Genomic DNA, 24,186 nt, shown 5'->3' with positions numbered 1-24,186 from the left:
CTAGGAGACCATGATCCCACCATTAACCTGCTTCCATGCTAAAGGTTTTATACTGCAGCCCAGGGCCCCCAGCCACACAGCCTGCCTGGTGTGACTGGGTAGGACAAGGTGATGTGCCCCTGCAAGAAAAGACTCATTGGGCTTCCCTGGTGGCGCAGTGGTTGAGAGTCCGTCTGCCGATGCAGGGGACATGGGTTCGTGCCCCGGTCCGGGAAGATCACACATGCCGCGGAGCGGCTGGGCCCATGAGCCATGGCCGCTAAGCCTGTGCGTCCGGAGCCTGTGCTCCGCAACGGGAGAGGCCACAACAGTGAGAGGCCTGCGTACCGCAAAAAAAAAAAAAAAAAAAAAATTCTAATTGTGGTAAAATACACGTCACACAATTTACCATCTTAACTATCTTCAAGTGTGCAGTTCAGTATTAGGTACATTTATATTGGGGCACCGATCTCCACAATGCTTTCATCTTGCGATGGACTTCCCCAGACTTCTCTCAATCCTTCCCCCTCCCTTCCATACTTCTCCACTGCCTGCCACCCATAAATCACTATAACCAAGGGACTGGAGCCCAGGTCTCACAAGTTCCAGGGCAAGGTTCCCTGCTACCACCCTGGGTGGCAGCTGGGCCTGGGCCTGGCTGTGGGGCCAGTGGGCTGGCCAGGCACCCTGGACTTCTGGGGAGCTTTCACACTGCAGTCCTGCTGCCTCCTGCAGATCTGAGCTCTCTGCCCCAGAGCAAGCCCAGGCAGCTCTCAGCTTCCACCTCCTGTTTGCCTGAGGCTGCTCCAGGTCACCAGGGGAGGGTGGGCAGGGAGGGCAAGAGAGGTGAACTCAGGCTCCTCCCCAGCACGAGTGACTCAAGGAGGGGAGTCCAGGTCCCAGGAGTCCACTTTCAGCCCAGGGCGTGGGGTGCAGGCAGGTGAGCAGGGTCCTACTCCCTCCATCCCGACAGCCACAATGCCCTGGTCGTGACACAGCTCTCAGGTTTAGAACAATCTTGGACCTGGCAGAAGCTACAGCGGGTACCAGGAGTTACCTGTTAGCCTGCTCTTGCTGTGGTCTGAAATCTCAGTTGCTGCCTCTCCAGGAATGGCCAGCTCTCCTCCCTCCTCCCTTCACCCTCGGGCTAGGGCCTGGCCCCAGTGGACTAGAGAGGACAAAGGAGGGCAATGAGTGAAGAGCGGGTGGGCGGGGGCCACACAGCTGTGAAGCCTCTGTAAGTGCCAGGTTCTTTCCCATGGGTTAAGCCATTTCATTTATGACCTGGTTCTGCCTGTTTACAAGTGAAGAAACTGAGGTTCAGAGAGGTCACCAGGAAGTTACAGACTCAGGATTAGAGCCAGGGCTGCCTTTCTTCATCCTCTTCCTCCTGGTTAGAAAGCAATCATGAAGTGGCTTTTTTGCAGATGGTGGGTTCGAGCTGAGCATGGTCAACCGTCAGGTTTGGGGAGGCACTGGGGGACATGGACTGGAGGCTCAGAACTCGCTGTCTCCTGGGGATGACTGCCAGATGACCCACAAGTGCCAATGCACTGCATCAAGCACTGCCCCAGTGACAGAGGATGGGGGAATGGTTTTGCCTTGGCGGTGGGAGGAGGGGCCTTGGGCACAGTGGATGCCCTTAATGGATTTTCCCAACAACAAGCACTCACAGATGAGGACACTGAGGCAGTCCCCAGCACAGAGGTCTGTGAGGCAGGGACCAGAGCTGGGCCTGAAGGAGCTGTCGGACCAGTCCTGAAGATGGGACGCCACCTCTCAAGCAGAGGAGAGTGGAGACATAATGCATAGGCTGGAAAGTGCCCTCCAGGGCAGAGTGGGGAAAGGCCAAGAGCAGGCAGTAGGGAGCCCAGGCAGACTGCTGCAAAACTCAAGGAGAAAGGTGATGAGGCCAGAGGTGGCAGCCAGAGAGAAGGGGAAAATTCCAAGCCTCCATTGGTGGCTCCAGGGTTTTACAGTCTTGGCCACTCACAAGTAGCATGGATGCACATACTACCCAGCCCAGGGAAACTGACCCAAGACAATGTGAGCGCGTGCTGGGTGCGGGTTAACAGCCTTCCCAGCCACTTTAAGTCAGGCTCTGTGGCAAGCATTCTGACCTTCTGATCAACCTTCCCCATAAAAAGGAGAAGGACAAACTGACATTTACAGATGCCTACTATCTGCCAAGATACTGTGCTGCGCATGTGCTTCACAGATGATACTTCATTTAATCCTCCCAGCCAAATTATGATCCCCTTTTTGAGATGAGAAGACCAAGGTGTACAGAAAGAAATGAAGTTGTCCAAGGCCAGCCGATTCAGGAAGTGGGTGCACCCAGGGAGCTTCTTTCCCTTCCCTGGCCCCAGACATTAAGTGCCTTGCCCCTTGACATCTGGGCAGTGTGGCTCCTGAGCCAACTCCACAGGGATGCCAAATCTGGGGGCAGGTGGCCCAGGCAGAGGTATCTGCCCTGTGAGCCCAGGAAGGTGAGCAAAGTTCACTGCATACAACCCCCAGCCCCGCCCACTCTGGCCTCTCCCACGCTGTCCAGGCAAGCAGGTAGAGGGGGACAGAGGCCTGGTTCCTGCCCAGCCCACCTTCTTACCTTCTTTTTTTTTTTTTTTTTTTTGCGGTACGCGGGCCTCTCACTGTTGTGGCCTCTCCCGTTGCGGAGCACAAGCTCCGGACGCGCAGGCTCAGCGGCCATGGCTCACGGGCCCAGCCGCTCCGCGGCATGGGGGATCTTCCCGAACCGGGGCACGAACCCGTGTCTCCTGCATCGGCCGGCGGACTCTTCAACCACTGCGCCACCAGGGAAGCCCCCACCTTCTTTTGTTGTTTTGTTTTGTTTTGTGTTTCACTGAGGCTGCTGGCATTTATTATTTATTATTGTAACCACATCAACTCTGTGGTTACCCATTAACCTTGGGTAAATGTCTCCACACCTCTCGGAGTACTGTTTTGCTCAGCCTTCAAAAGGGAATAATACTGCTTACCTAAGAGGAGGCGGCGAGAATCAAGGAGGTGATGGACGGAACGCGCCTCTTCCGAAGCTGTCGGGTTCTGGAAACCGAGACGGGCGAGCGAGGAAGGAGGAGAGGAGACGGCAGCGGAGGAGCGGGACGGGCTGGGCGCCCTCTGGGAGCATCGGCCACGTTTCGGGCTGCGGACTGGCCCGGGTCCGAGCTGGCGCACGCCGGGCGGCCGCGGCACACAGCGCAACCAGCAGGGAGCTCAGGCGCCACCGCCGCGCGGGATCTCGGCAGGCTGGGTTAGGCTGGAGCCGAGAGCCCGGGCGGGGCTCAGGTTGGCACGCAGTGGGCGGGGGTGGCCCGTGTCCCCGCCCCCCACATCCGGGGGCCTGGGCCTGGCTGTGGGCCGGCAGTGAGCCAGTGAGTCAGGCCGGGTTTTCCCTCCGCCTCTGGGGAAGGCTAGGGAGCGCTGCCGAACGAATTGGCGTCCGTCCCTCGCCAATCCGGCTTCGGCGCACGCACGCCCGCGTTTTTCCGGCGCCTGCCGCCTGGCCGCTCCATCCTGGTTCGCAGTCTCTGCTGGAGCCGGCGCCCTGGAGGGAAGGTTCAAGTCCGCGCAAGGGAGCTGCAGCGCGCGAGAGGTACAGAGCGGAGCCGGCATGGTGAGTGGGGCGCGTAGCGGCCTGGGGCCGGACTCGGGGGGGTGGGGCCGGCCGCCGAGGTCTAGCTTACCCGGCGACCTTGGCCAAGCCGGAGCCCTACGCCGGCCGAGGTTCACGTCTGAGAAGTGAGCAAGGGTGGCAAGATGCAGTGTGCGCCCAGGTACCCCTTGCTTCCAGATACCGAAGCACCGAGGTGCGGGATCGGGGACCGTCCGCGAGCAGGGACGCTCTGCTGGGAGGGCGGGCGGCAGGTTACGCTGCAAACGCGCTTTCCTTGGGGCAGCTCCTGGGACCCCTGCACCACCGCTGGGGTGGGGCAGGTGCCCTTGGCGCTGGAGTCTGACCTCGGCTTCCCCGCCCCCAGGCTATCCGCTCGGGGCAAGCCTTAGAGAGGAGCCTGGAAGAGACATCCCCTTCCGCCCCTCAGGTAGCTGGAGGACCTCCCGCAGTTCTGGGGGAGCCCTCGCCTCGGCCACAGCCTTCCCCGGGGAAATTCCATGGAGATGCCAACCTCGCCTGCCCCTCCACCTTACCCACGAGACCCCTCTCCTGCCCTCTCCCGCCCCCTCCGGGGTACCCACTTCCTCCACTAACCCCCTACCCTGTACGAGCAGCAGCTGCCAGCCTGCTGCCAGGGATCCCATGAATAGGGGACGCTCCCAGGTCTTGAGCACCATCCCAGTCTGGCCACAACCTTTGGCCAAAGTGAGGGCCCGCCTGGGGCCGGGCGGAAATCGGGGCCCTGACTGCGTCCAGAAAAAGGACTGGGACCTGTCATCTCCCACCCAGCAATCTCCCCGCCTCCACGAGCAGATCGGGGCTCTCCTCACTTGCACCAGGAGCTCAGCCTGTCCCTCGGCCTCGGTGCTCCCTGCCCGGCCTAGGGAGGGACAGAGGCAGGAGGCTATCCTGGGCCTGGTGATCGGCCTCCTCCCAGAGCCCTCTTAGGCAGGGCTTCTCTATCGGCTGGCTGTGTGTGGGTGTGTATGTGCGAGACTGAATGAATGCAGCCAGCCTGCTCCCGCCACCGCCTATAGAGCTAGCAGCTTCCAGGGCTCAGAGTCCAAATGCAGCCGTGCTTCCACTATTTCTTCCTGACCCAGGGGCAAGCAGGGGGGATTACCGGCTGAGGGGACTGAGATCCAAACCAACTTGGTTGCAGGGGCCCTTGCGAGTGTGGGGAGTTGAGCAGATATAATACACAGCAGTGTGTGCCCATGGAGGGCAGCTGGTAACCCCTGGCTGGGACAGCCTGGAGCAGAAGAGAGGGCCTTGCCTGGGGAGTTGGGATTGCTCTTCGTGTGGGATCTTAGGCAGCTCACCTCTTTCTGGGCCTCAGTTTCCCTAGCTGTAAGATGGGGTAAGGGTAACTACTGTCTTCCCCGCCTCCATGAGGCTGTCGTGGAGATGAGATGATGAAACAAAAGGGCTGATAAAAACTGTAGAGTGCCGTGCAACTGTAAGTGACCATATAGTGATACTAAGAATCACTCCTGCAGCATTTAGACGCTGGACTCTGCCTTTTCACAGGTCGAAGTGGGACTAGGGAATGCCAGCCTCTCCCATTCCCTCCTTGGGCCCCTCTTACTGACTGCCCCCTCTTTTGGAGCTGGGACATTCCAGTCCCATTCCTCAGGGGCAGCTGCAGTCATGCCCCTCAGCAAAGCTGATCCCGAAGCAGGTGGTGGGACCCTCCCCTGGGGCCAGGGCTCAAGAGGGGCTAAAGGCAGCCAAGGCCAGACTGGGAGCTTCCTACCCGAGTACTCTGGGTGCACCCCAGAGGAGATGCACAGTGGGGTCAGGGCAGGCTTCTAAACGTGGGGAGCCTGTGTACATTTTCCTATGCAGCTGAACATGACCTTAGGCATGTTTTACCTCCTGGGCCTCAGTTTTCTCTTCTGAAGTGGGGGATGACAATATTCCCTTCCCATGTGTGTTGTGAGCACTTGGTAGGCCCAGCAGCAGGCTGACTCAACAAGGCACCCACCAAGGGACACTGGGATGCCTCCCTGAGTGTCCTCTCTTTTTCTGCTTCATGGCCAGGGTGGTCCCCCAGCCCTGTTCTCCTGTCTCCACCAAGGGTTCGTCCAAAGGAGATGCTCCCAGTGTCCAGGCTCTCCGTGTTTCTGGCTAATCTTGGAGCGGGTGGAGGGGGAGGTGGAAGCAGGAGTAAAGGGGCCCTGTTGGGGCCAACCGGGACCTGTGCAGAATAGGACCTATGTGGCCCAGCCGAAACCTTGCTGGCAGGGTGGTGGGGTGGTGGTGGTGAGGTTCAGCTCTGTGCAGAGCTCTGGTCCCCAGGCACGTAATGAGTTCTGGGCGGGGAAGCCCAGGCACTTGGATGAGGAGGCCCTGTTTTTCACTCTGGCGGTCCCAGAGAGGCTGCAAGGCACTTGCTGTCTCTCCCTCCCTCCTCCCCCCACACATCCTCTCCTGCACAGCTGCTCTGGCCTGAGTGGACCAGTCCCTGGGCTTCCAAGCAATGGGAAGGCATGTGTGTATTGGGGGTGTGGGGGAGGCAGGGGAGGTGGATGGACTCCTTTAGGAAAAAGGACTGTCCCCAGAGTGAGACCTGGGCAGGGTGGAGCCTCCCAAAAGCCAGGGGCCTTGGCCCTACTGGGGGAGCTAATAATACAGCCAGAGAAGTTATCTAGGAGGGGTGGAGGGTGGAGGGTGGGGGCCTTAGGGAAAGACAAAGGGAAGGGCTGTTTTTGCCCCTCCATCTAGCTCCATAGTTATTTCAAATTGCTCAACTCACTTGTGGAGAAAAGCCGGTCCTGTGTGTGTGTGTGTGTGTGTGTGTGTGTGTGTGTGTGTGCGTGCGCACACACACACACACACACACACACATACACTCCCCTACATCTAGCAGCCTTGGGGCTAGGGAGGACAATATGTATTCGTGTGTTATGTGTGTCTGGAAGGTGATCAGTGCTGTGTGGATGACCTTGAGCGTGACTGTGTCTGCTGTTGGATCCTCTCTGTGTCCTCTAACGGAGGAACTTACGTGCCGCTGGTGGCACTGACTGGACTGCCGTATGTGTGTGGTGTATGTGCTGTTTTGGCCCATGGCTGCCTCTCCCCTGGACCTGAGACCCTTCGTGGGGATTATGGAGTGTTGGTTATTGCTCCCTGAGATAGGAAATGAGGCTCTGGCCAGCAGAACGTGAGGCACTGTGTGTTTGGGATAAAGTGGGCATATTTGGCACCACTGCCACCATCCCAGCCACCATGCTCTCACCAGGTTTACAGTTCACAAGCCCTTTCACCTCCCCATCTCTGTGACTGTCACAGCAACCCTATAAGGATGGCAGGGCAGGTAGAGTCTTTCCCACTTTGGGGAAAGGTGGGGAAACTGAGGCATGGCGAAGGGAGGTGCCCCATGGAGAGATGGTGTGAGAGTGCGCTGGAGACCAGATTCTCTGCTGTCTACCTCCCCAAGAAGCAGTGACAGGAGTTCAGTGGGCTGTCCGACACAGCAGTGTCTGTTGCTGGGTGGGCTTGTCATGGTGAGGGGGTGTCAGATTGGGGGGCAAGATGCTTCAATTCCAACTCTTGGGCTGTGGGTGACATCCTGGGTTCCCACTAGACATTTGGCAGTCGTGTTACTAGAATCACAGGCATCCTCACTCTGACCAGCTCTGTGACCTTGGGCAAGCCACTTCACCTTTCGGAGCCCCCAGTGCCCTTACCTAAAAAACCAGATAGTTAACCATATGCCAGGGCTCCGAGAAACCCCTACGCAGGGCCATGTCACTGTAGGTGCCCAGCACCTGTCATTCCTTATCTGGATGACTCTCTTAACCCTGTGTGGCTTGTGACACCCCCAGAGAGGTTGAGCTGTCTGGGGGCTGGTAGGGGAGGGTTGGGAAGGTTGCTTTTGCCCGGGGTGAGATTGAGGGCCACAGGGTGTGGGGGCAGGGCTGTGCCCTTCCACCCCCCTCCCTCCTTCCCACTCCCTGTGAGCTTTGTGTTCTACAAACACAAAACCTGGAAATGGTTGAGGAAGATGGAACCTCCTAACCATTGTTTGGAGCAGGAGTCAGTGTCCCGGAAGCATATTGGGTTGTGGGGCAGGGCGGGGGGGAGGGGGTGGACTGGCAGCTGCATTGTGCCTGCTGGGTGTCTGTCCATGAATGGGAACAGCTGGGTGGGAGGCAGAGAAGGTGGCATTCATTCACTTGGCAAGTCCTTTCTGAGCACCTACTGTGTGCCAGGTGCTGGCCTGGATCCAGCGGGGCACTAGGGAGAGGCCCTGCCCTCCACAGTGTGGTCCCAGCACAGGTGGGAGACCTGGTCGCTCGGGAACTTGCTGGCGGCATTCACGTGTCTACCAGCTAAGCTCAGCTTCAGCCAGCCTGTGTTGATCCTGGCTGTAGGCCAGGCCCTGGACTGGGCGTTTTGTCCTCTAATCTTAGCCAGTCCTCCCAGCATCCCTGAGTGATAAGAGTTGTCATGGCCATTGTCCAGATGAGGAAGCCAGAGCCCACACACTGATTGGTTCCACACATTGGGTCAGGATTTGGGTCCCGCTGCCTGGTGGTGGGCTTTGGAGGGGCAGCATATACAGGGGCTGGCAGGGGCTCCAGCTGCCCCTTTCCCCTGCCTCGCACCACTGCCCCAACATGGACACCTGTTCCGGAACTTGTGGCCATTGTTCCCACCGTCCTTCCCCTCGGGCCCTTCCTGTTTGTATCCCTCGTGCGGTAGCCCCCAACCCCACCCGTGCCAGGTGTTTCCCTTAGGAAAACTCTGACCCTCTGCAGGAAGAGGGGTTGAATGGGGTTTTCCCCCTCCCAAGGGAAGAAGGAATGGAAATTCTGAGGCCACCAGCCCTGGTTCCCTGGTGCCCTCTGTCCACCCACAACATTAGGTGCCTGGCAAGAGAATGAACAAAGTTAGAGTCAGACAGCGATGGAGTCCTTAGCTGGCCCAGTCCTGGGAGGGGCCCCTATCCTGCTGCTTCAGGTCCTGGTCCCCCGTGACCCCAGTCATACCCTGGCCCCTAGTCAGAGCTGGAGCACTAGACAGGTGGCCTTGGGACCTCTACTCCTTTCTCTAGGAATCCTGTCCTGGATTCTCTCTGGAACCCACATCTGCCACTCCTGGGTGGGCCAGGTGGGGAGCTGACACAGAGCAAGCACTTGGTTTTAGGGCATCAGGGGAGTTGGGCAGCAAGCGCCTACCTGCTCTGACGGAGCCTCCCGACCCCCAGAAGCAGCCGCCTATGCCCTGGTGAAACTTCATGGCCACAGCCCCAGGCCCTGCTGGCATTGCCATGGGCAACGTGGGCAGCCTGTTGGAACGGCAGGACATGTCCCCTGAAGAGCTACGGGCAGCACTCGCAGGGTCTCGGGGCTCCCGCCAGCCTGATGGGCTGTTCCGGAAAAGCTTGGGCCAGCGCGAGCTCTTCAGCTACCTGCACCTCCCCAAGAAGGACAGCAAGACCACCAAGCGGGCCCCTCGGAACGAGCCTGCCGACTATGCCACCCTCTACTACCAGGAACATCCTCGGGCCGGTGACTTCAGCAAGACTTCGCTGCCTGAGCGGGGTCGTTTTGACAAGGTGTGCCTCTGCCGTGCCCCTCCCTACTGTGGTAGTGTGGGGATGGGGCTTCCTTGGAGACCCTGATGCTGGGATGGGATGTGACAGTCTTTTTTTTTTTTAATAACATGCGTAAATTTTTTTTAAATATATATTTATTTGGTTGCACTGGGTCTTAGTTGCGGCAAGTGGGCTCCTTAGTTGCGGCAAGTGGGCTCCTTAGTTGCGGCACATGGGCTCCTTAGTTATGGCAGGTGGCCTCCTTAGTTGCAGCATGCATGTGGGATCTAGTTCCCTGACCAGGGATTGAACTGGGGCCCCTTGCATCGGAGCTCAGAGTCTTAACCACTGCGCCACCAGGGAAGTCCCATGAAAGTGTTGCTATGGGCAGGCTTGAGACTTGGTCACTGCCTCCTGGTGACATGTCCCCCATGTTCTCAAAGAGGATTCCCAGGGGCTGCGGGAGGGAGCATCGGAGGGCAGAGCAGAGCAGTCAGCCCAGGGTCTCATTCCTGCCCTCTCTTCCTGGCAGTGCCACATTCGCCCATCAGTATTCAAGCCGACAGTGGGCACCGGGAAAGGCTTCCTGTCCATGCAGAGCCTGGCGGCCCACAAGGGTCAGAAGCTGTGGCGCAGCAATGGCAGCCTGCACACGCTGGCCTGCCACCCTCCCCTGAGCCCGGGGCCCCGGGCCAGCCAGGCCCAGGCCCGTGCCCAGCTGCTGCATGCCCTCAGCCTGGATGAGGGTGGCCCCGAGCCCGAGCCCAGTCTGTCCGACTCCTCCAGCGGAGGCAGCTTTGGCCGCAGTCCCAGCACCGGCCCCGGCCCCTTCTGCTCCTCCCTGGGCCACATTAACCACCTTGGGGGCTCCCTGGACCGGGCCTCACGGGGTCCCAAGGAGGCTGTGCTGAGCTGCTTGCCCGAACCACCACCCCCCTACGAGTTCTCCTGCCCCACTGTGGAGGACATGGTGGCCGTGCTGCCCGACACCTGCGAGGAGCTCAAGAGGGGCCTCAGTGATGAGAATGGCACCAACCCCTTCACACAGGTGAGAGCAGCCCCTGCCTTGGTGTGCTGTTCTGTCCCTTGGCATTAGAGTACAGGGCAAACAGAGGGTCAACAGCCAGCTCTCCCACATGGCTCTGGGCACAAGAGAATAAGGAAGAGAGAGGTGATTTGGCTCCTCTCCCCAAGCCCCACGTGGTGGGGATGTCATGGCATTGGTGGTCCTTGCTGGGAGTTGGGTGGGAGGGAGACTCCCTGGGAGGGCCATGTGTTGAGGACACTTCACCTCTGGAGGACCTCGTGGGTTAGGGCACATGTGTGGCCAGAGCATTGGACCCTGGACCCTGTGGTGTTGAGGCACAGGATGTTAGAGGCAGCTGGAGTGTTGGATCTGTGGGCCAGCCATGGGAGTGCAGGCAGTCGGTGTCCGGGAGGCAGGGCCGTGTGTGGATATCAGGGCATGGCAGGCGCCTCTTCCTCTTGGCAGGTGCTGGAGGAGCGCCAGCATCTGTGGCTGTCTGAGCTGAAGCGCCTATACATGGAGCAGTTGCACGAGGTGACCCAGAAGGCCGAGCGTAGTGAGCGCAACCTCCAGCTACAGCTGTTCATGGCCCAGCAGGAGCAACGGCGCCTACGCAAGGAGCTGCAGGCACAGCAGGGCCTGGGCCCAGAGGCCGATCCCAGTGCCCGATCAGAGGAAGAAGCCCGATGGGAGGTGAGAGACTAGGCATTCAGAAACTCCTGCCCTCATTACTGTCATCTCATCCTCTAGCTGCCTTCCAACTGGTCCCACCTTACCCTGCTTTGCTTGGCTCTTGCCCATCCCTGTCCCCCTTCAGGTGTGCCAGAAGACAGCAGAGATTAGCCTCCTGAAGCAGCAGCTGCGGGAGGCCCAGGCTGAGCTGGCACAGAAGCTTGCTGAGATCTTCAGCCTGAAGACGCAACTTCGGGGCAGCCGGGTGCAAGCCCAGGCCCAGGACGCAGAGCTGGCCCAGCTGCGAGAGGCTGTGCGGAGCCTGCAGGAGCAGGCCCCTCGGGAGGAGGCCCCAGGCAGCTGTGAGACCGATGACTGCAAGAGCAGGGGGCTGCTGGGGGAGGCAGGAGGCAGTGAGGCCGGCGATGGTGCCGAGCAGCTGCGGGCTGAGCTGCTGAAGGAGCGGCTCCGGGGCCAGGAGCAGGCGCTGCGCTTTGAGCAGGAGCGGCGGATATGGCAGGAGGAGAAGGAGCGGGTGCTGCGCTACCAGCGGGAGATCCAGGGGGGCTACATGGACATGTACCGCCGCAACCAGGTGCTGGAACAGGAGCTGCGGGCACTGCGGGAGCCCCTCGCGCCCTGGAGCCCTCGGCTTGAGTCCTCCAAGATCTGAGGCCAGCGGAGTGAGCTGACAGCAGAAGCACTGTCAGAAGATGGCTTGCACAAGCCCACTGAGACGGCCAGCTCCTTCCTTACATTGGTCTGGGGCAGAATCTGCTGTAACCAGCCAAAGATGGAGAGGCTCGCTGAGAGGAGGGATCCAGTGGGACTGTGGGCTGGATGGGTGCCAGCAGCAGGAGCCAGGGCAAGGCCCTACTGGCTGAGGAATGCCCAGGCAGAACCCAGCCCTGCTCCCTGAAGTAGGTATGGCCCAGGAAAGGAGGTTTGGGAGTGAAGAGCCCTGTGATGCAAAAGGGCCAGTGTGAGGGAGGGAGGCTGGGATGGGAACATTGGCCTCCCCAGAATAAAATCACATTTTCTACGAGGAGGCACCAGGTGATGATGTTGGGCCTGTCCCTGACCTGAGTCCAGAGGATCGTGGATGGTCAGGGTTAGGGCTGTTGTCCCAGGCTGTAGCTCCACCATGTTCATGGTCAGTGGGGAGGGTATGCCTTGTGCCTCTGTGTGCAGCTGCTGGACATGCACGTTGGGGACTGGAGGAATCCTTGCCCTGGCACCACAGAGTTCCTTAGCTGCCATGTGGGATGAAATTCCTTTCTTTAGCATCAGTGAGACTTTTCAGAAGGCAAGTCAGCCAAGGTATTGCTATAACATGAAACGACGTCCTCTTTTTGGAAAGGCTGGGCCCCAGGTTCCCAGGCCCAGCTGGATGTGGGGCCGGCCTAACACAGCTTCTGCTGGAGAACCTTAAGCCTCCAGGAGGGGCCTTGCCCCTCCCAGAACATACCTCCCACCTTTCTCTCTGGCTTGTGCACCCCTCCCTCCGTTGGGATGAGGGCCCTGGGAAGGTACGGGAGATGAGCAGAGAAAGCTTGGTAAAGGGCCAGAACCACAGCCCTTTACCACAGAACCGCAGGGAATGTGGACATTTCCCTGTAGGCATGGGGGGCCATGGGGTATTCTTGAGCAGGAGTGAGATATGATCTGATTTGTATTCTGGAAAGTTCTTTCCTGGGAGGAAGCACCCCCATCCCTGGCCCTGCATTTGGCTCTGTGACCCTTACTCTTAGCCAAGGCTGGTCCTTGGCCCCTAAAACCCACTCCCATCCTTGCCCTCTCAGACATCTGGCTTCCCCTCTGGCCCATTGCTCCCTCCTGGGTGGGTGATCTGGAGCACAGAACCAGTCTGGCTGTGCAAGAGGCATCTCCCTAGCCCTTGCTCTGGAGTTTGGTGTCCTTACAGATGCATCCGTGTAACTGCTGCCATGCATGGAGCGCTTCCTGCCTGCCTGGTGCTGTGTTAGGCTGTCAGGGCATGGGGGGGTCAGGGTTGAATTAGATGTGCTTCCTGCCACAGGGGAGCCAGCACACAGACGTCTCCCTCCCAGGCCCAGTCATGGTGGGGCAGTGGCCACGTCTGAGATCTCTGCAGAGACCCCCAGTTTGTTCCCTATGGCTGTGATCAGCTCGTTCCCTGGCCACGCCTGGCGGCCCCCTCAGGCCCCAACAAGTGGGTCCTGGTGGTGGAGTGGAGTCGCTGTGCAGGGGTTTGGATGCAGCTGTGGAGTGTGAGCCAGTGTGCCCCGCCTTTTTAGGGCAGAGAGCAGGGTGTGTGTTGTCTGCCGTGGGGGTGGTGTGTTTATGTCTGTGTGAGTGTCAGGTGTGTATAGTAGAGATGTGCTGTGGGTGGTGGGTGTGTCTAAGGGGGTGTGTTTGGGGTTCCTGGGTTGGAGGCCTGGAGGGCTGCTTCCTGGTCCCTCCCTCTGTTGCATTCTTTCCCACCAGTCTCAGCCCCTTTTAGCACTGGCCAGGCTTGGCTGGAGCCTGTGGCCAGGGCAGACCCCCGGGCCTAGCTGAGACCCATCTGGGCTCACCCGTGAGCCCAGGTCCTCTGCCTGGGGAGGGAAAGCAGGGACACTTGGGTTAGGCTGGCCTGTCCATGACAGGCCTTGATACCCATTTCACACACCCCTTCTAATCGAGATTTCTGGGTCAATGGTTCCTCCAAAGGGCCCTCCAGAGCTCAGTGCTAGCCTGAAGACTGAGTCACCCCCAGGGCCTGGAGCTGGTCAGGCTGGGTGCCCACGTGCCCCACAGTGGCTGGGGTCCACCTTTTGGTGTCCCAGCTCTGCAGAACAGCTCCCCACCCAGCAATTAGGGAGCTGGGCTGGCCAGTATAGCCAGCGGGGAGTGGGTGGGCGGTACCAAAACTTGGCAGCTGTGCCAGAAACCAAAGCCAGGCCCAGATGTAGGGGGAGGGCACGAGAGAGCCGAAGCTGGGGTGGCTCAGAGGGAACCAGATCCCTGTGAGCTCATCCCTGCTGGGAAAACCAGTTCCCTGTCCCCAAGCCGGCTGGGTGGCTTTGGGGCCAGCCGATCACAGGTGCCACTGTAGTGGCTACTGCTTGGGGCAGCCCCTCTGTCCTGCCCTTGGTAGACCCCTCAGCTCCCCAGCTGTCCTCAGACCCCCTCCCCCAGCAGACTAGGCCCAAGAGCTAATTCTCTCCAGACTGAGACTAGCTCCCTGCACTGGGCTCCCTGCCCTTGGTCGCTCTTGTTCTCAGCTCAGATAGCTTCACACCCTCCAGTGGCTCCCTGGGCCCCTTAACCTGTCACTTGAGGCCTCTGACAGTCTCCCTCCAGGGTCACTGATAGTGGTGCACCTCCTGATGCCAGCAGCCCTCTGGGCCCTCATTCTCCAGATGCCCCCTCACGGTGCTCAGATCTTGCCTCCTTAGGAAAGCCTTACCTGCACTGACACCCTGCCTAGGCAATTCCTCATTCCCTATGCCCGCAGCCCCTCTGTCTCTCCACCAGCTTTTTCTGTGCTGTTGGAATTGTCAGTTTGCCTCTGTTTCCACTGGGCTGTGGGCATGGTTGGGGCAGGGCCGGCTCTTCTGTTTTCATCCCCAGAGCCTGCTCTGGTTCCAGCCCAGCAGACACTGGGGGGCTTTGGAGTCAAGAGAGACCACACCCCTCCCCTGACTAGCATATGGATTCAAGCTGGTGGGGCGGGGGGAAGATGGCAAAGGCTCCAGCTCCAAGCATTCATTCACCTTTCGTGCCACCTGGTCTGAACCAGGTCTGTGCCAAGCACTGCCATTCACTGCACAGTGATGTACTGAGTGCCTCACTTGGGGAGGAAGCCAAGGTGGTCAAAGCCTCTGCCCCCGTGGCCCTTCCCGGAGGGTGGGGGAGAGAGACAACACACACACAGGTCCACAGTAGTGACTGGGCCAGAAGAGTGCAAACATACAGAGGTGGGGACAACAGAGGCACCTCCACAGTGGTGAGCAAGTCAGCAGATCTCGGAGAAGGCAGAGGGAGCCCATCTGGGGGGTGGAGAGTAAATGTCTTTGAGACTGGGGGAGCTGCAGGTATTAGGGAAACTTCTTCCCAAGAGGGTGCAGGTGACAATTCAGATTGCATAACCCACCACCCTAGTAGGTGGGGGCTTTACCCCTCTGTATTGGATTCAGGAAAGAAAAAGAATGTGCTGTTTCTTGAAACAAAAACAAAAGTGGAATAGGTCATGAGAGGTGAAGTTTGAGTGCCATGGGAGTTCAGAGGAGAGCTGGCTCACTTATCACTCCAGGTCATAGTGGGGAAGGGGACAGATGTTGACCAAACTTTGGTTGGCCACTTCCGAGCTTTCTTTTTGACTGTGCCTTCCTGTGTCCTTCCTTATGCAGTCCAGTTCTAGCGAGAATCCTGCTAACTTAGGTTAGACAGAGTTCTCCCATCCTCCATATCTGATCACCTTCCATATCTAATCTGGTTCCTCAGCCTCCACCATCTCCCAGGTTATGTCTGGTCACTCTGGCCTGCCTTCATTGAGAATCCTCTGAAGTCGTTTAGCCAGTTCCCCCTGCACCTTGAGGTTTCCTCTTAGTAATTTTCCATCTGCTGACCTCCACCCTGCTCCTTGGCTATGAATTCAACATTTCCTGGTTATATTTGGAGTTGAGGCCACTCTCTGGCCCCTACCACAAGACCCCATTCCAGTAGCCCCCTTGAATAAAGTCTTCCTTACCATATTCTTTAACACGTGTCATGAGTAATTTTTTTCTTTAACAGGGGTAATCTCAGAGGAGGGGAAGTTGGGGGTATTTCCTCTGGAGTAGGGTGAGATGAAGGCATTCCAGGATGGGCCTGGATTTGGTCACGGGGAAGCGTGTGGCAGGTCTATGAGAGGATCTTGTCTGGAAAGGGGTGAAAGGAGGCAAGCTGGACAGCCTGGCAAGCTGGCACAGAAGGACTTCACCTCCTGTGACTGTGGGTGGGTCCCTCAGGCAGCCAAGGGGAAGGGCCAGAACCAGGACCGGCTTTGTGTGTGTGTGACCTGTGTAGTCACCAAGGGCCCCACACTCAGAAGGGCCTTAGACTTGGTGCAATGCTCTGCTGTCATCATCCGGAAGTTAATGATGTTTGAACAAAGGGCCTCGCATTTTCATTTTGCTTTGGGACCTGCAAATGATATAGCTGCTCCTGGCCTGAACCAAAGCTTTGCAAGGAGTGGCACGGGTAGGGAGAAACAGGAGACTGGTTGGGAGCCACCTGGAGGGTGGAAGGAAGAGCAGAGTCTGAGCGGGCAACTTGAACTGATGTTGAGCCCTGATGCTCCCAGGTTCTGCAGAAGGCAGGTGGTGGCTGCACTACCCGCTGTTGCCCCCCCATCCCCCCAGCTATCAGGGGAGGTTCATCTTTTCCTAGCCTGGCCTTCCTGGACACACTCTGGGAGGCAAGGAAGGCTGTTTTTCAGGAGAGCACTGCAGGGCTTGTCCTCTCTATCAAGAACTTTTCTTCCCTCCCTCCCTCCCTCCCTTCCTTCCTTCTTTGTTATCTAGTATGCTCTTTGTGTACTGGCCTCCCTAACCCCTGCCATTTTTTTTTTTGCGGTACGCGGGCCTCTCACTGTTGTGGCCTCTCCCGTCGCGGAGCACAGGCTCCGGACGCGCAGGCTCAGCGGCCATGGCTCACGGGCCCAGCCGCTCCGCGGCATGTGGGATCTTCCCGGACCGGGGCACGAACCCGTGTCCCCTGCATCGGCAGGCGGACTCTCAACCACTGCGCCACCAGGGAAGCCCACCCCTGCCATTTTTAAGGTATAATTTACATACAGGAAAATTCACTGCTTTGATAGTACAGAGAATTGTACAACCAGCCCTACGGAATAGCCAAGATACAAAATAGTTCCATCATCCCCCCCAAATCCCCATGTACCTCTGTAGTCAGCCATTCTACCCCACCCTCAGGCAACCAATGATCTGCTTTCTCAATAACCTTGTATTTGTTTTTCTTTTTTGCCCTTTTTGTGAGCATTGTTTAATCCCACCACATATTAGAACATATTACAAAGTAGTGAGTAAAACAATATGACATTCATATAAAAATAAAACTATGCCTCAGTGGGAAGAATGAAGAGCAAGAAATAGATTTCATTTTGTAGAAAAATCTTAATATTATGGTAACGGGCTTCCAAATGAGAGGGTAATGAAGATTATTTTTTAAGCAGTTCTGGGATAACTGGACAAAAATATGGGAAAAAAATAAGTCATATTTTACACCACCCCCTGCAAAATAAAATGGACATGCATTGGGGATTAAATTTTAAAAATCAAATCCTAGGAAACTAGCGAAAGTAAAAAGACTGTTACTGAGTTAGTGGAGAATAGCTAAGTTTTTCTGCTTTGAAGCAGCCACCCTCCAACAAAATAAAACAAAACAAAACCACACAATCCCAACAAGGAAAGATTGACAAAATCAGCCATGTAAGAAAACATGGTGCAACCTGAAAAGTAACGAAACCATGATGTAAGAAGAGCCACATACTGGGGGAAACAATGACAGACAGAGGTGAAGGAGCCTGACGTATGAGCTGGGCATTCTAAGTTCTGGCAGAAGCTAGGCTTTGCTCACACCCAGTGTAGCTGAGAGGCAGGCTTCCCCAGAGGAAGTGGGGAAGCCTGGGGCGTTCGTGAAACCCTGTGAGGTCCTGCTGGCTTGGACGCAGCCTCAACCTCGGACTGTGGCCCCAGGCAAGGTTCACTCAACCCTCCGACCCCCACAACTCCCGCCTGGGCCAGGACCACCCAGGCTCACCGTGCACGGACAGGCCTCTTCGCTCCCGTGGGCTGCTGGACGGGCTGTGGAACGCCCTCTTCCTTGCGTGTTTCATCAGGTTTGAAACCGGGGTTTCCTCATTCATAAACGGAGGATATCGGCTACTTCAGACTATTTCTGCGCAGCTACTGTGTTCCAAGCACATAGTGTTGGGGCTACAGCAGCGGTGAGTACAAACTCCTGGCCCCAATGGAGCTTTTATCCTAAAAGGGAGGGGGGGGAGGGGAGGAGGTTAGGGGCAGGAAGACAGAATAAACAAATAAACGCTCAAGATAATTTAAAGTCAAATATTATAAGGAAAACAGGGCTGGATTGTGCAAGGGTGTTTTGTGGAGGTGGGGAGGAGGTATGGAGGGTTGTAGGGTAAGATGCCCTGGAATGAGACTGGCCCTAAAAGGAAGCTAAAGTCAGGGAAAAAGAGACCGAGTCTTTTTTCTTGGGCTGTTTCTAGTCCAAGTCCCTGAAGCCTGAGGAGGGGGCGGGAGGCTTCTCTGCCCCTTCCCTGCAGAGCAAGGGGGCCTTAGAGGGTCATGAACTCAGCCCTGGCCTGGGCTTGGGGTCACCATCTCCTCTCACCTCCTTCCTAACTCTTACCCTTCCTCCTTAGGGCGGTTGTGCAACCCCTGTCTCCCCTCCATACTGGAAGGAGAGCGACCAATTTAGGGCAGCAGGGCAGGGCCGAGTACCTCGCAGCAGAATTTAATTGCCCAGTGTGTTAAGCATGGACTTAGGGGAGCAGCAGGGCTGGGGTAGAAAAAAGGGGACTTCTCTTTTAAACATCATTTGATGTTTCAAAAAGGGCATCAAGGAGCCATCGCGAGAAAGCCTAACTGTTGGACCTTACATGCATTGTGTTGTTCGGTATTGTCTTTACTTTGAATGAGGGTGGGAGGGCACGGACCGGGGGAGGCACAGTTATTGCTGGTCTAGGGCTTCTGAGCGCGGAGCCGCCGCGCGCACCCCCGCTAGCCAGCGAGTGGGTCGCTCCGATTCCTCCCATCAGACGTGCAGAGTCGGGGCCGGGCCGGCGGCCTCGGGCTCCCAGGGGAGCCCGGGCGCAGCCCCCCGACGGTCGGAGGTGCGGTTTCCAGCTGCCGCCCTGACCCTGCGGGCGACTCCACTCGTGCGCAGGAGGGGGAGGCTCGGCCACCCCTCCGCGGAGCCGCGAGTGGGCGAATCCGGAGCCTCGGAGCAACTGTCGCAGGTTCCGGTTCCGTTGACAGCGGCGCCGGAAACCAGGGCCCGGGCTGCGGTACCAGGTGAGAGCTGGGTGGCTTCCCTGCCGGGAGGTGCGGTCAAAGGGCGGAGCGCGGTGGGCGGCTGCTTGGCTACGCAGGCTCCCAGGCCCCGGGTCTTCTGTAAAGCCTCGGGACTAAGCCCCCTCACCAGCCCGCCCTTGGGTTTGTTTTCTCCTCAGACGTCGGCCAGGGCCGGGAGTTGGACTCCTACATTCTCAAAGACCCTTCGGGGAGCCGCCCCTACCTGGGGAGTGGCTCGAACTCACACGTCCCATCCTATTGCGACCCTGCCGAGCCGGAGGTAACCCGTTGCGGACGTGGGAGCCAGGCAGGGCATTCGACTAAGGTCTTTTGAAGGATGAGTAGGAGTTTGCCAGTAATATGCATGCTAATGCAGGTGAAACTCCCAGCAGGGGCTGTAGTCCAAGAAGATTGGTGGGCTTTTTCCTCCTTCCATGTTTGGTTAATGACAGAAGAAAGATTTGAAACTTGAAATAAAGATGTGCAATGAAGAAAAGGAACAGGGTGATATGATAGACTAATAGGTACGGGGTAGGGCAGAGGGGGCAGCATTAGATACCGTGGTCTAGGAGAGAATCTCTGAAGAAATGCGTTTGAAACCCTAACAAGGACCCAGTCATAGGGAGATCTGAAAGAGTGTTCAGGCAGAGGGAAAAAGCCCTGAGGTAGAAATAAACTGATGTTCAAGAAATATTAAGAAAACTAGTGTGGTTGGAATATGGCCATTAAGGAAGAGAGTGGTAGGAGATGAAGTTGGAGAGGTGGTTGGGAGTTGACTCACATAGAGCCTTGTAGACCCATCTCCCATACTTATTCTGAGTATGTGGAAATCTATTGGGTTTTAAGCAGAGGAGTGCTGTGTCAGGTGAAGACTGGATAGAGATGGGGGGTGAAAAGATTAAGTGTTGGGTCGGTGGAGGCTGTCCAGTTCTGTGTCAGGCAAAGGGGACCTTTCTGTGATTTATGCAAACTTCCCTTCTTCTCCCCTGGCCCCAGAAGGGGCCCTCTTGTGTTAGGATGTTGAAGACTGGGGACAAAACCCCTATGCATGCCTTGGTGGGGATTTCAGTATTTCACTCATGTCTCTTCCTGCCCAACTGAGACAAGTTTGAGCTCAGGGCCCCCTAGTTAGGAAATGGATGTACCCCCTGTGGACTAGGCCCTGGGCTGGGCACTGAGGGGACAGAGGATGAGATTGGACTCCAGCCCTGAGCAGCTCAGTCTAGTGCGGGGAGACAGACGTGTGAATAGGCAGGTTACTGTGCCGCAGTGCTGAGAACTCAGATGTGTGTGGTATAGGCGCCCTTCACAGAGGTTTGGTTTGTGAAGCAGAGGAGGAGGCAGGGAGATTTCATTGAGAGCTTCATGGGCTTCATGATTAAACAGCATCTTGTGTTCTCCGTGCAGAGAAGCATGGAGGGCACTCTATACACAGGAATAGCTTGTGCAAAGAAGTGAATGTACAATTGCAAAGGGCATGTTATGTCAAACCGTGGCAGTGATGCGTAAAGGGGTGACAGGATCTGATGTGTTGTATTGGGGTGATCACCCTGGTAGATAATTTCTGTCCATGTGAGACCTTGGGGAGGAGGGCTTAGGATAATGGAAATGAAACTCCCTGGATTAATCCTGAAGACAAACTCACACTCATCCATCCTCATGCCTGGTGAAGATGACCGGCTGTGATTAAGGGAGAGTGGCTAACCCTGGACAGGCCGAATTGGCCTCTTGGGCTTTTCGGATGGAATACCTGCAAGCAGTTCTGTTTTCCCATCTCGTTTATTTTATAAAAAAAAAATTTATTGAGGTAATCACATTTATCAGTTCAGTGTACATTTAACTGGTCCACACAGGCCCTTTTTCTCCTTTGCATTTATTTACATATTCCCTTTTATCCCCATTTTCCCCATTCCCTCCCCCCCCACCCAACTGCAGCAAACCACTCTGATGTGTTTGGTACATATCCTTTTATTTGCGTGTGTCCTTGGTTGTATGCATATATTTTTTAAAAACATAAGTGGTATTCTGCCTGGACTTCATTTTGTTTCTTTTTTTCCCCTTCAGTACCGTGTTTTGGGATCTTACTGATGTTGCTGTGGGTATATCTGGAACATGGTTTCTCAGTGCTACCCAGGTTTCCATAGGTGCATCTCCCACATTTTACTTGACTTATCACTTCCCGTAGGCCCCTGGGTTGTCTCAAACTCCCTGCCACAACACAGCACTGGGATGAAAATTCTTGTACCCATCTCCTCCCTCAGCTTTTTAATACAATTTCAAGATGCTGACTTGGGCTTCCCTTTGATAATCCTGGTATTAGTTGATGTCTGACAGGGCCATAGTGTTTGACCTTGGTGAGGTTGTAACCTTTCTTGAGCTGTGTTTATTTTCAGTAAATTGTGATTCTGGTTCCCACTCTTGGCAAACATTCTTTTGTACTGCCATCTTTCCTAGCTGATCCTCTCACAGGCTCTGTGGTTACTTTCCTGTTTCTTGTCATCATTAATCATTGCTGTACACTCATTCCAACCACAAATATTGGCTGCTTTCCTTTCCTGGTGAGATGGTGGCCTGTTAAGCTGGTCCAGAGAGGACTGTGCTTCAGAGAAGGGCTCTGGAGCCTGGAGCCAGACTGCCCAGCTTCGGTTCCAGGTCCTCTACCTCCCAGCTATGTAACCTTGAGCAATTTATTTAATCTGAGTTTCATTTTCTCATCCGTAAAGTAGGTCTAATAATTGTACCTACCTCATAGTGCTTTTGTAAGAATTAAGTGAATTAATGCATGCCAAGTCATTAGAACAGCACCTGTCACATCATAAGCCCCTATAAAATATTAACTATTCATAGCAATAATTATTATTATATTATTTCCAACAGGTATCCCTGTTATATTTTGCCTGTAGTTGTTATATTCCAGTTATAGGGTATTTCCTCAGGGGGCATGAAAAGGGGGGCATGTCTTCTAGATACCATGATTAACAAATTCTACTGTGATAGTGTCAACCATAGGAGGGAGGGCATAAATACATCTCAAGGCCCTGGGTACCATTTCTCCATTACTCATCCCCTGTCTGATAAGGAGATAGTGGCTACAGGTTGGGCCAAGATGATGGGGCCAGGGCTAACAGTACTGGTTGGAATGGGAAGAGAGGCTGGTGAGACTGGGAGAATCCCGATGGTCACTTTGGACACAGAATTCTCTTTGTGATGTTACTCTGTACCCTTCTTTGAGAGAATGAACAACTGGCTAGATTTGAACGTTTGAGAGATGCATTTGACAGAGCCCTCTCACTTTAAATCCCATAGATGGAAAGATGGGGAGCGAAATCAACTCTATCACCAACATTTTAAGGATTGTCCATGTGTTCAGTGTCAAAGGCTGCTCTGAAATGGAGGGGAGCAGTGGCCCAGTGTTGAAGGGACTTAGGAATGGGACCTTAGTGGTAGGAAAGGTGGGACAAGAAAAGTCAACTTTCTTCAATGGTACCATAAGGAGGAAGAGTTTTACAACAAGAGATGTTCTAGTCTAGTGGGGGAGGCAAGCCCTCAAACAGATCGTTACCCAGTGATCAAAACTGAAATAGAAGGGTGCCAAGTGAGAGTGGAGGGAGCCAGGTGAGAGCAGGCTAGGGACAGCTGCAGAAGGAGATGACCTCTTAGCTGCCTTGGAAAGGATGGGCCAGATTCTCAAGTAGTCCAGGAAGCGAGGGGTGATGGAGAGCATACCAAGGCACGGAGCTGTGAAGGAACAAGGGAATATGAGCTGCCTGTCTGTGGGCAAGTGGCAGGGAGGCTGAGGTAGGAGTGGTGGGCAAGGCCTCTCAGGCCATTGTGGTCAGCATTTGTTCCATAGGCTGTGCTTTCAAGCATCAGCCATACAAGGACTGCCTTCATGGCTTCTATCACTATAGTACATGGAAAACCAAGTCCACTAAGTGAAGAGGTGGCCATAATGAACATATGAAAATACATGAAACATTAGAATATGCGATGTATGTATGGATTTCTACTTAGATAGCATAGATAGTATTGCCTGCTGAGGGCTCTGCAAGGCCTGCTCTCTTTTCCGATTAAAAAAGAGATGAGGGGAATTTCCTGGTGGTCTAGTGGTTAAGACCCCGCGATTCCACTGCAGGGGTCATGGGTTCGATCCCTGGTCGGGGAACTAAGATCCCTGCATGCTGTGGCACAGCCAAAAAAAATTAAAAAAAGAGATGAACAAGGATTCTAATGAAGAGTTGAAAACAGAGTAATTTTCTCACCATGATTCAGAAGACCCGTCCTCATGCCTACCTGCACCTCCAGTGGGCACCCTGGCTGGAGGTGATGGAAGCTGTGTACAGATATGTTAAGCTGGGAATTTCTAAGCATTGATACATGATATGGGAATGGTGAGGTGGGATCTGGGAGCCCTCCTCACTGTGCCCCTCTGGCCCAGGTGGGGCCTGACACAGTGGCTGCCATGGAGCAGTGTGCAAGTGTGGAGAGAGAGGTGGACAAGGTCCTGCAGAAGTTCCTGACCTATGGGCAGCACTGTGAGCAGAGCCTGGAGGAGCTGCTGCACTACGTGGGCCAGCTGCGGGCTGAGCTGGCCAGCGCAGGTGGGTGTCCCCCCACTAGAGCCCCACACCTGCCTCCCTTGGGGCCTAGGAGACCCCAAGGCTGCTTGATAATAGGGTTCTGGAAGGACGATGGTTAGGGCATTGATACATGGATCCCTAGGCCTCTTCGAAGGGGAACAATGGAAGTCTCTGAGCTATTTCAAAAAGCCCAACAGAAATTATTAATTTACCTGAGATTATTTTCATTTACGTTTTGTTTTCAATTTGCTTTTCTATTTTGAATCTTTAAGACACTTTAAGATAATTTCAAGTTTACAGAAAAGTCCTAAGAGCAGTATAAAGAGCTCATATATACCCTTCACCAAGATTCACCAATTGCTAGTATGTTGCCGTATTTGCTTTATCAGTTTTCTTGCATATTCTTACTTTTAAAACCATTAGAAAGTAAGCTGCAGATATCACACAGCTAATCCTTTGGTGTGTATGTCCTAAGATCAAGGGCATTCTTTTACGTAAGTACAGTATAATTATTAAAATCAAGAAGTTAGACATTAATATTATGACCTAATGAATATAGCTCATATTTCAATTTGCCACTATCCAATAATTTTTGTAAAACATTTAAATTTTATTTTCCAGTCCAGGATCCAATCCAAGATCAAGCATTGCACTTAGTTTCTTGTGTCTAATCTTTAGTTTTT

The 24,186-nt window shown here is 55.4% G+C and overlaps 2 protein-coding genes and 1 pseudogene across 13 annotated transcripts in view; 2 read left to right on the top strand and 1 right to left on the bottom strand.

Moving 5' to 3' along the window:
* The window catches only part of LOC149743995 (glycine cleavage system H protein, mitochondrial pseudogene), a 57,152-nt pseudogene extending 52,575 nt beyond the window's left edge, over nucleotides 1-4,577 (bottom strand). The window contains exon 1 of the transcript XR_016391453.1: nucleotides 2,979-4,577. The product of XR_016391453.1 is annotated as a glycine cleavage system H protein, mitochondrial pseudogene (transcript). The remainder of the gene's footprint in view (nucleotides 1-2,978) is intronic.
* Nucleotides 3,356-11,905, top strand: N4BP3 (NEDD4 binding protein 3). 4 transcript variants are annotated; one of them, XM_022564319.3, is made up of 5 exons: nucleotides 3,356-3,616; nucleotides 8,835-9,182; nucleotides 9,694-10,209; nucleotides 10,654-10,881; nucleotides 11,006-11,905. In XM_022564319.3, exons 2-5 carry the CDS (start codon nucleotides 8,862-8,864, stop codon nucleotides 11,531-11,533), a joined length of 1,593 nt encoding a protein of 530 aa, XP_022420027.1. In that variant the 5' UTR covers nucleotides 3,356-3,616; nucleotides 8,835-8,861; the 3' UTR covers nucleotides 11,534-11,905. The 4 variants fall into 4 exon arrangements, with proteins under 4 accessions (XP_022420027.1, XP_022420024.1, XP_022420026.1 ...); XM_022564316.3 differs by having other exon boundaries at nucleotides 3,357-3,616; nucleotides 8,832-9,182; XM_022564318.3 differs by having other exon boundaries at nucleotides 3,357-3,616; nucleotides 8,771-9,182.
* Nucleotides 11,906-17,385: 5,480 nt separating this feature from the next.
* The window catches only part of RMND5B (required for meiotic nuclear division 5 homolog B), a 31,787-nt gene continuing 24,986 nt past the window's right edge, over nucleotides 17,386-24,186 (top strand). For 2 of the 8 annotated variants that reach the window (XM_089905045.1, XM_089905044.1), the window contains exons 1-4: nucleotides 17,386-17,830; nucleotides 18,272-18,923; nucleotides 19,082-19,203; nucleotides 23,362-23,524. In XM_089905045.1, the coding sequence (XP_089761171.1) occupies nucleotides 23,386-23,524 (139 nt within the window). In that variant the 5' untranslated portion in view covers nucleotides 17,386-17,830; nucleotides 18,272-18,923; nucleotides 19,082-19,203; nucleotides 23,362-23,385. The other 6 variants (XM_089905043.1, XM_089905042.1, XM_089905048.1 and 3 more) reach the window with 6 other exon arrangements.

This window comes from Delphinapterus leucas, unplaced genomic scaffold, assembly GCF_059928025.1.
Source record: "Delphinapterus leucas isolate spDelLeu-1000000601 "Yukka" unplaced genomic scaffold, BTC_Dleu_Yukka2 spDelLeu_asBTCV2_sq25, whole genome shotgun sequence".
NCBI lineage: Eukaryota > Metazoa > Chordata > Mammalia > Artiodactyla > Monodontidae > Delphinapterus > Delphinapterus leucas.
This window is presented reverse-complemented; position numbering and strand designations above follow the sequence as displayed.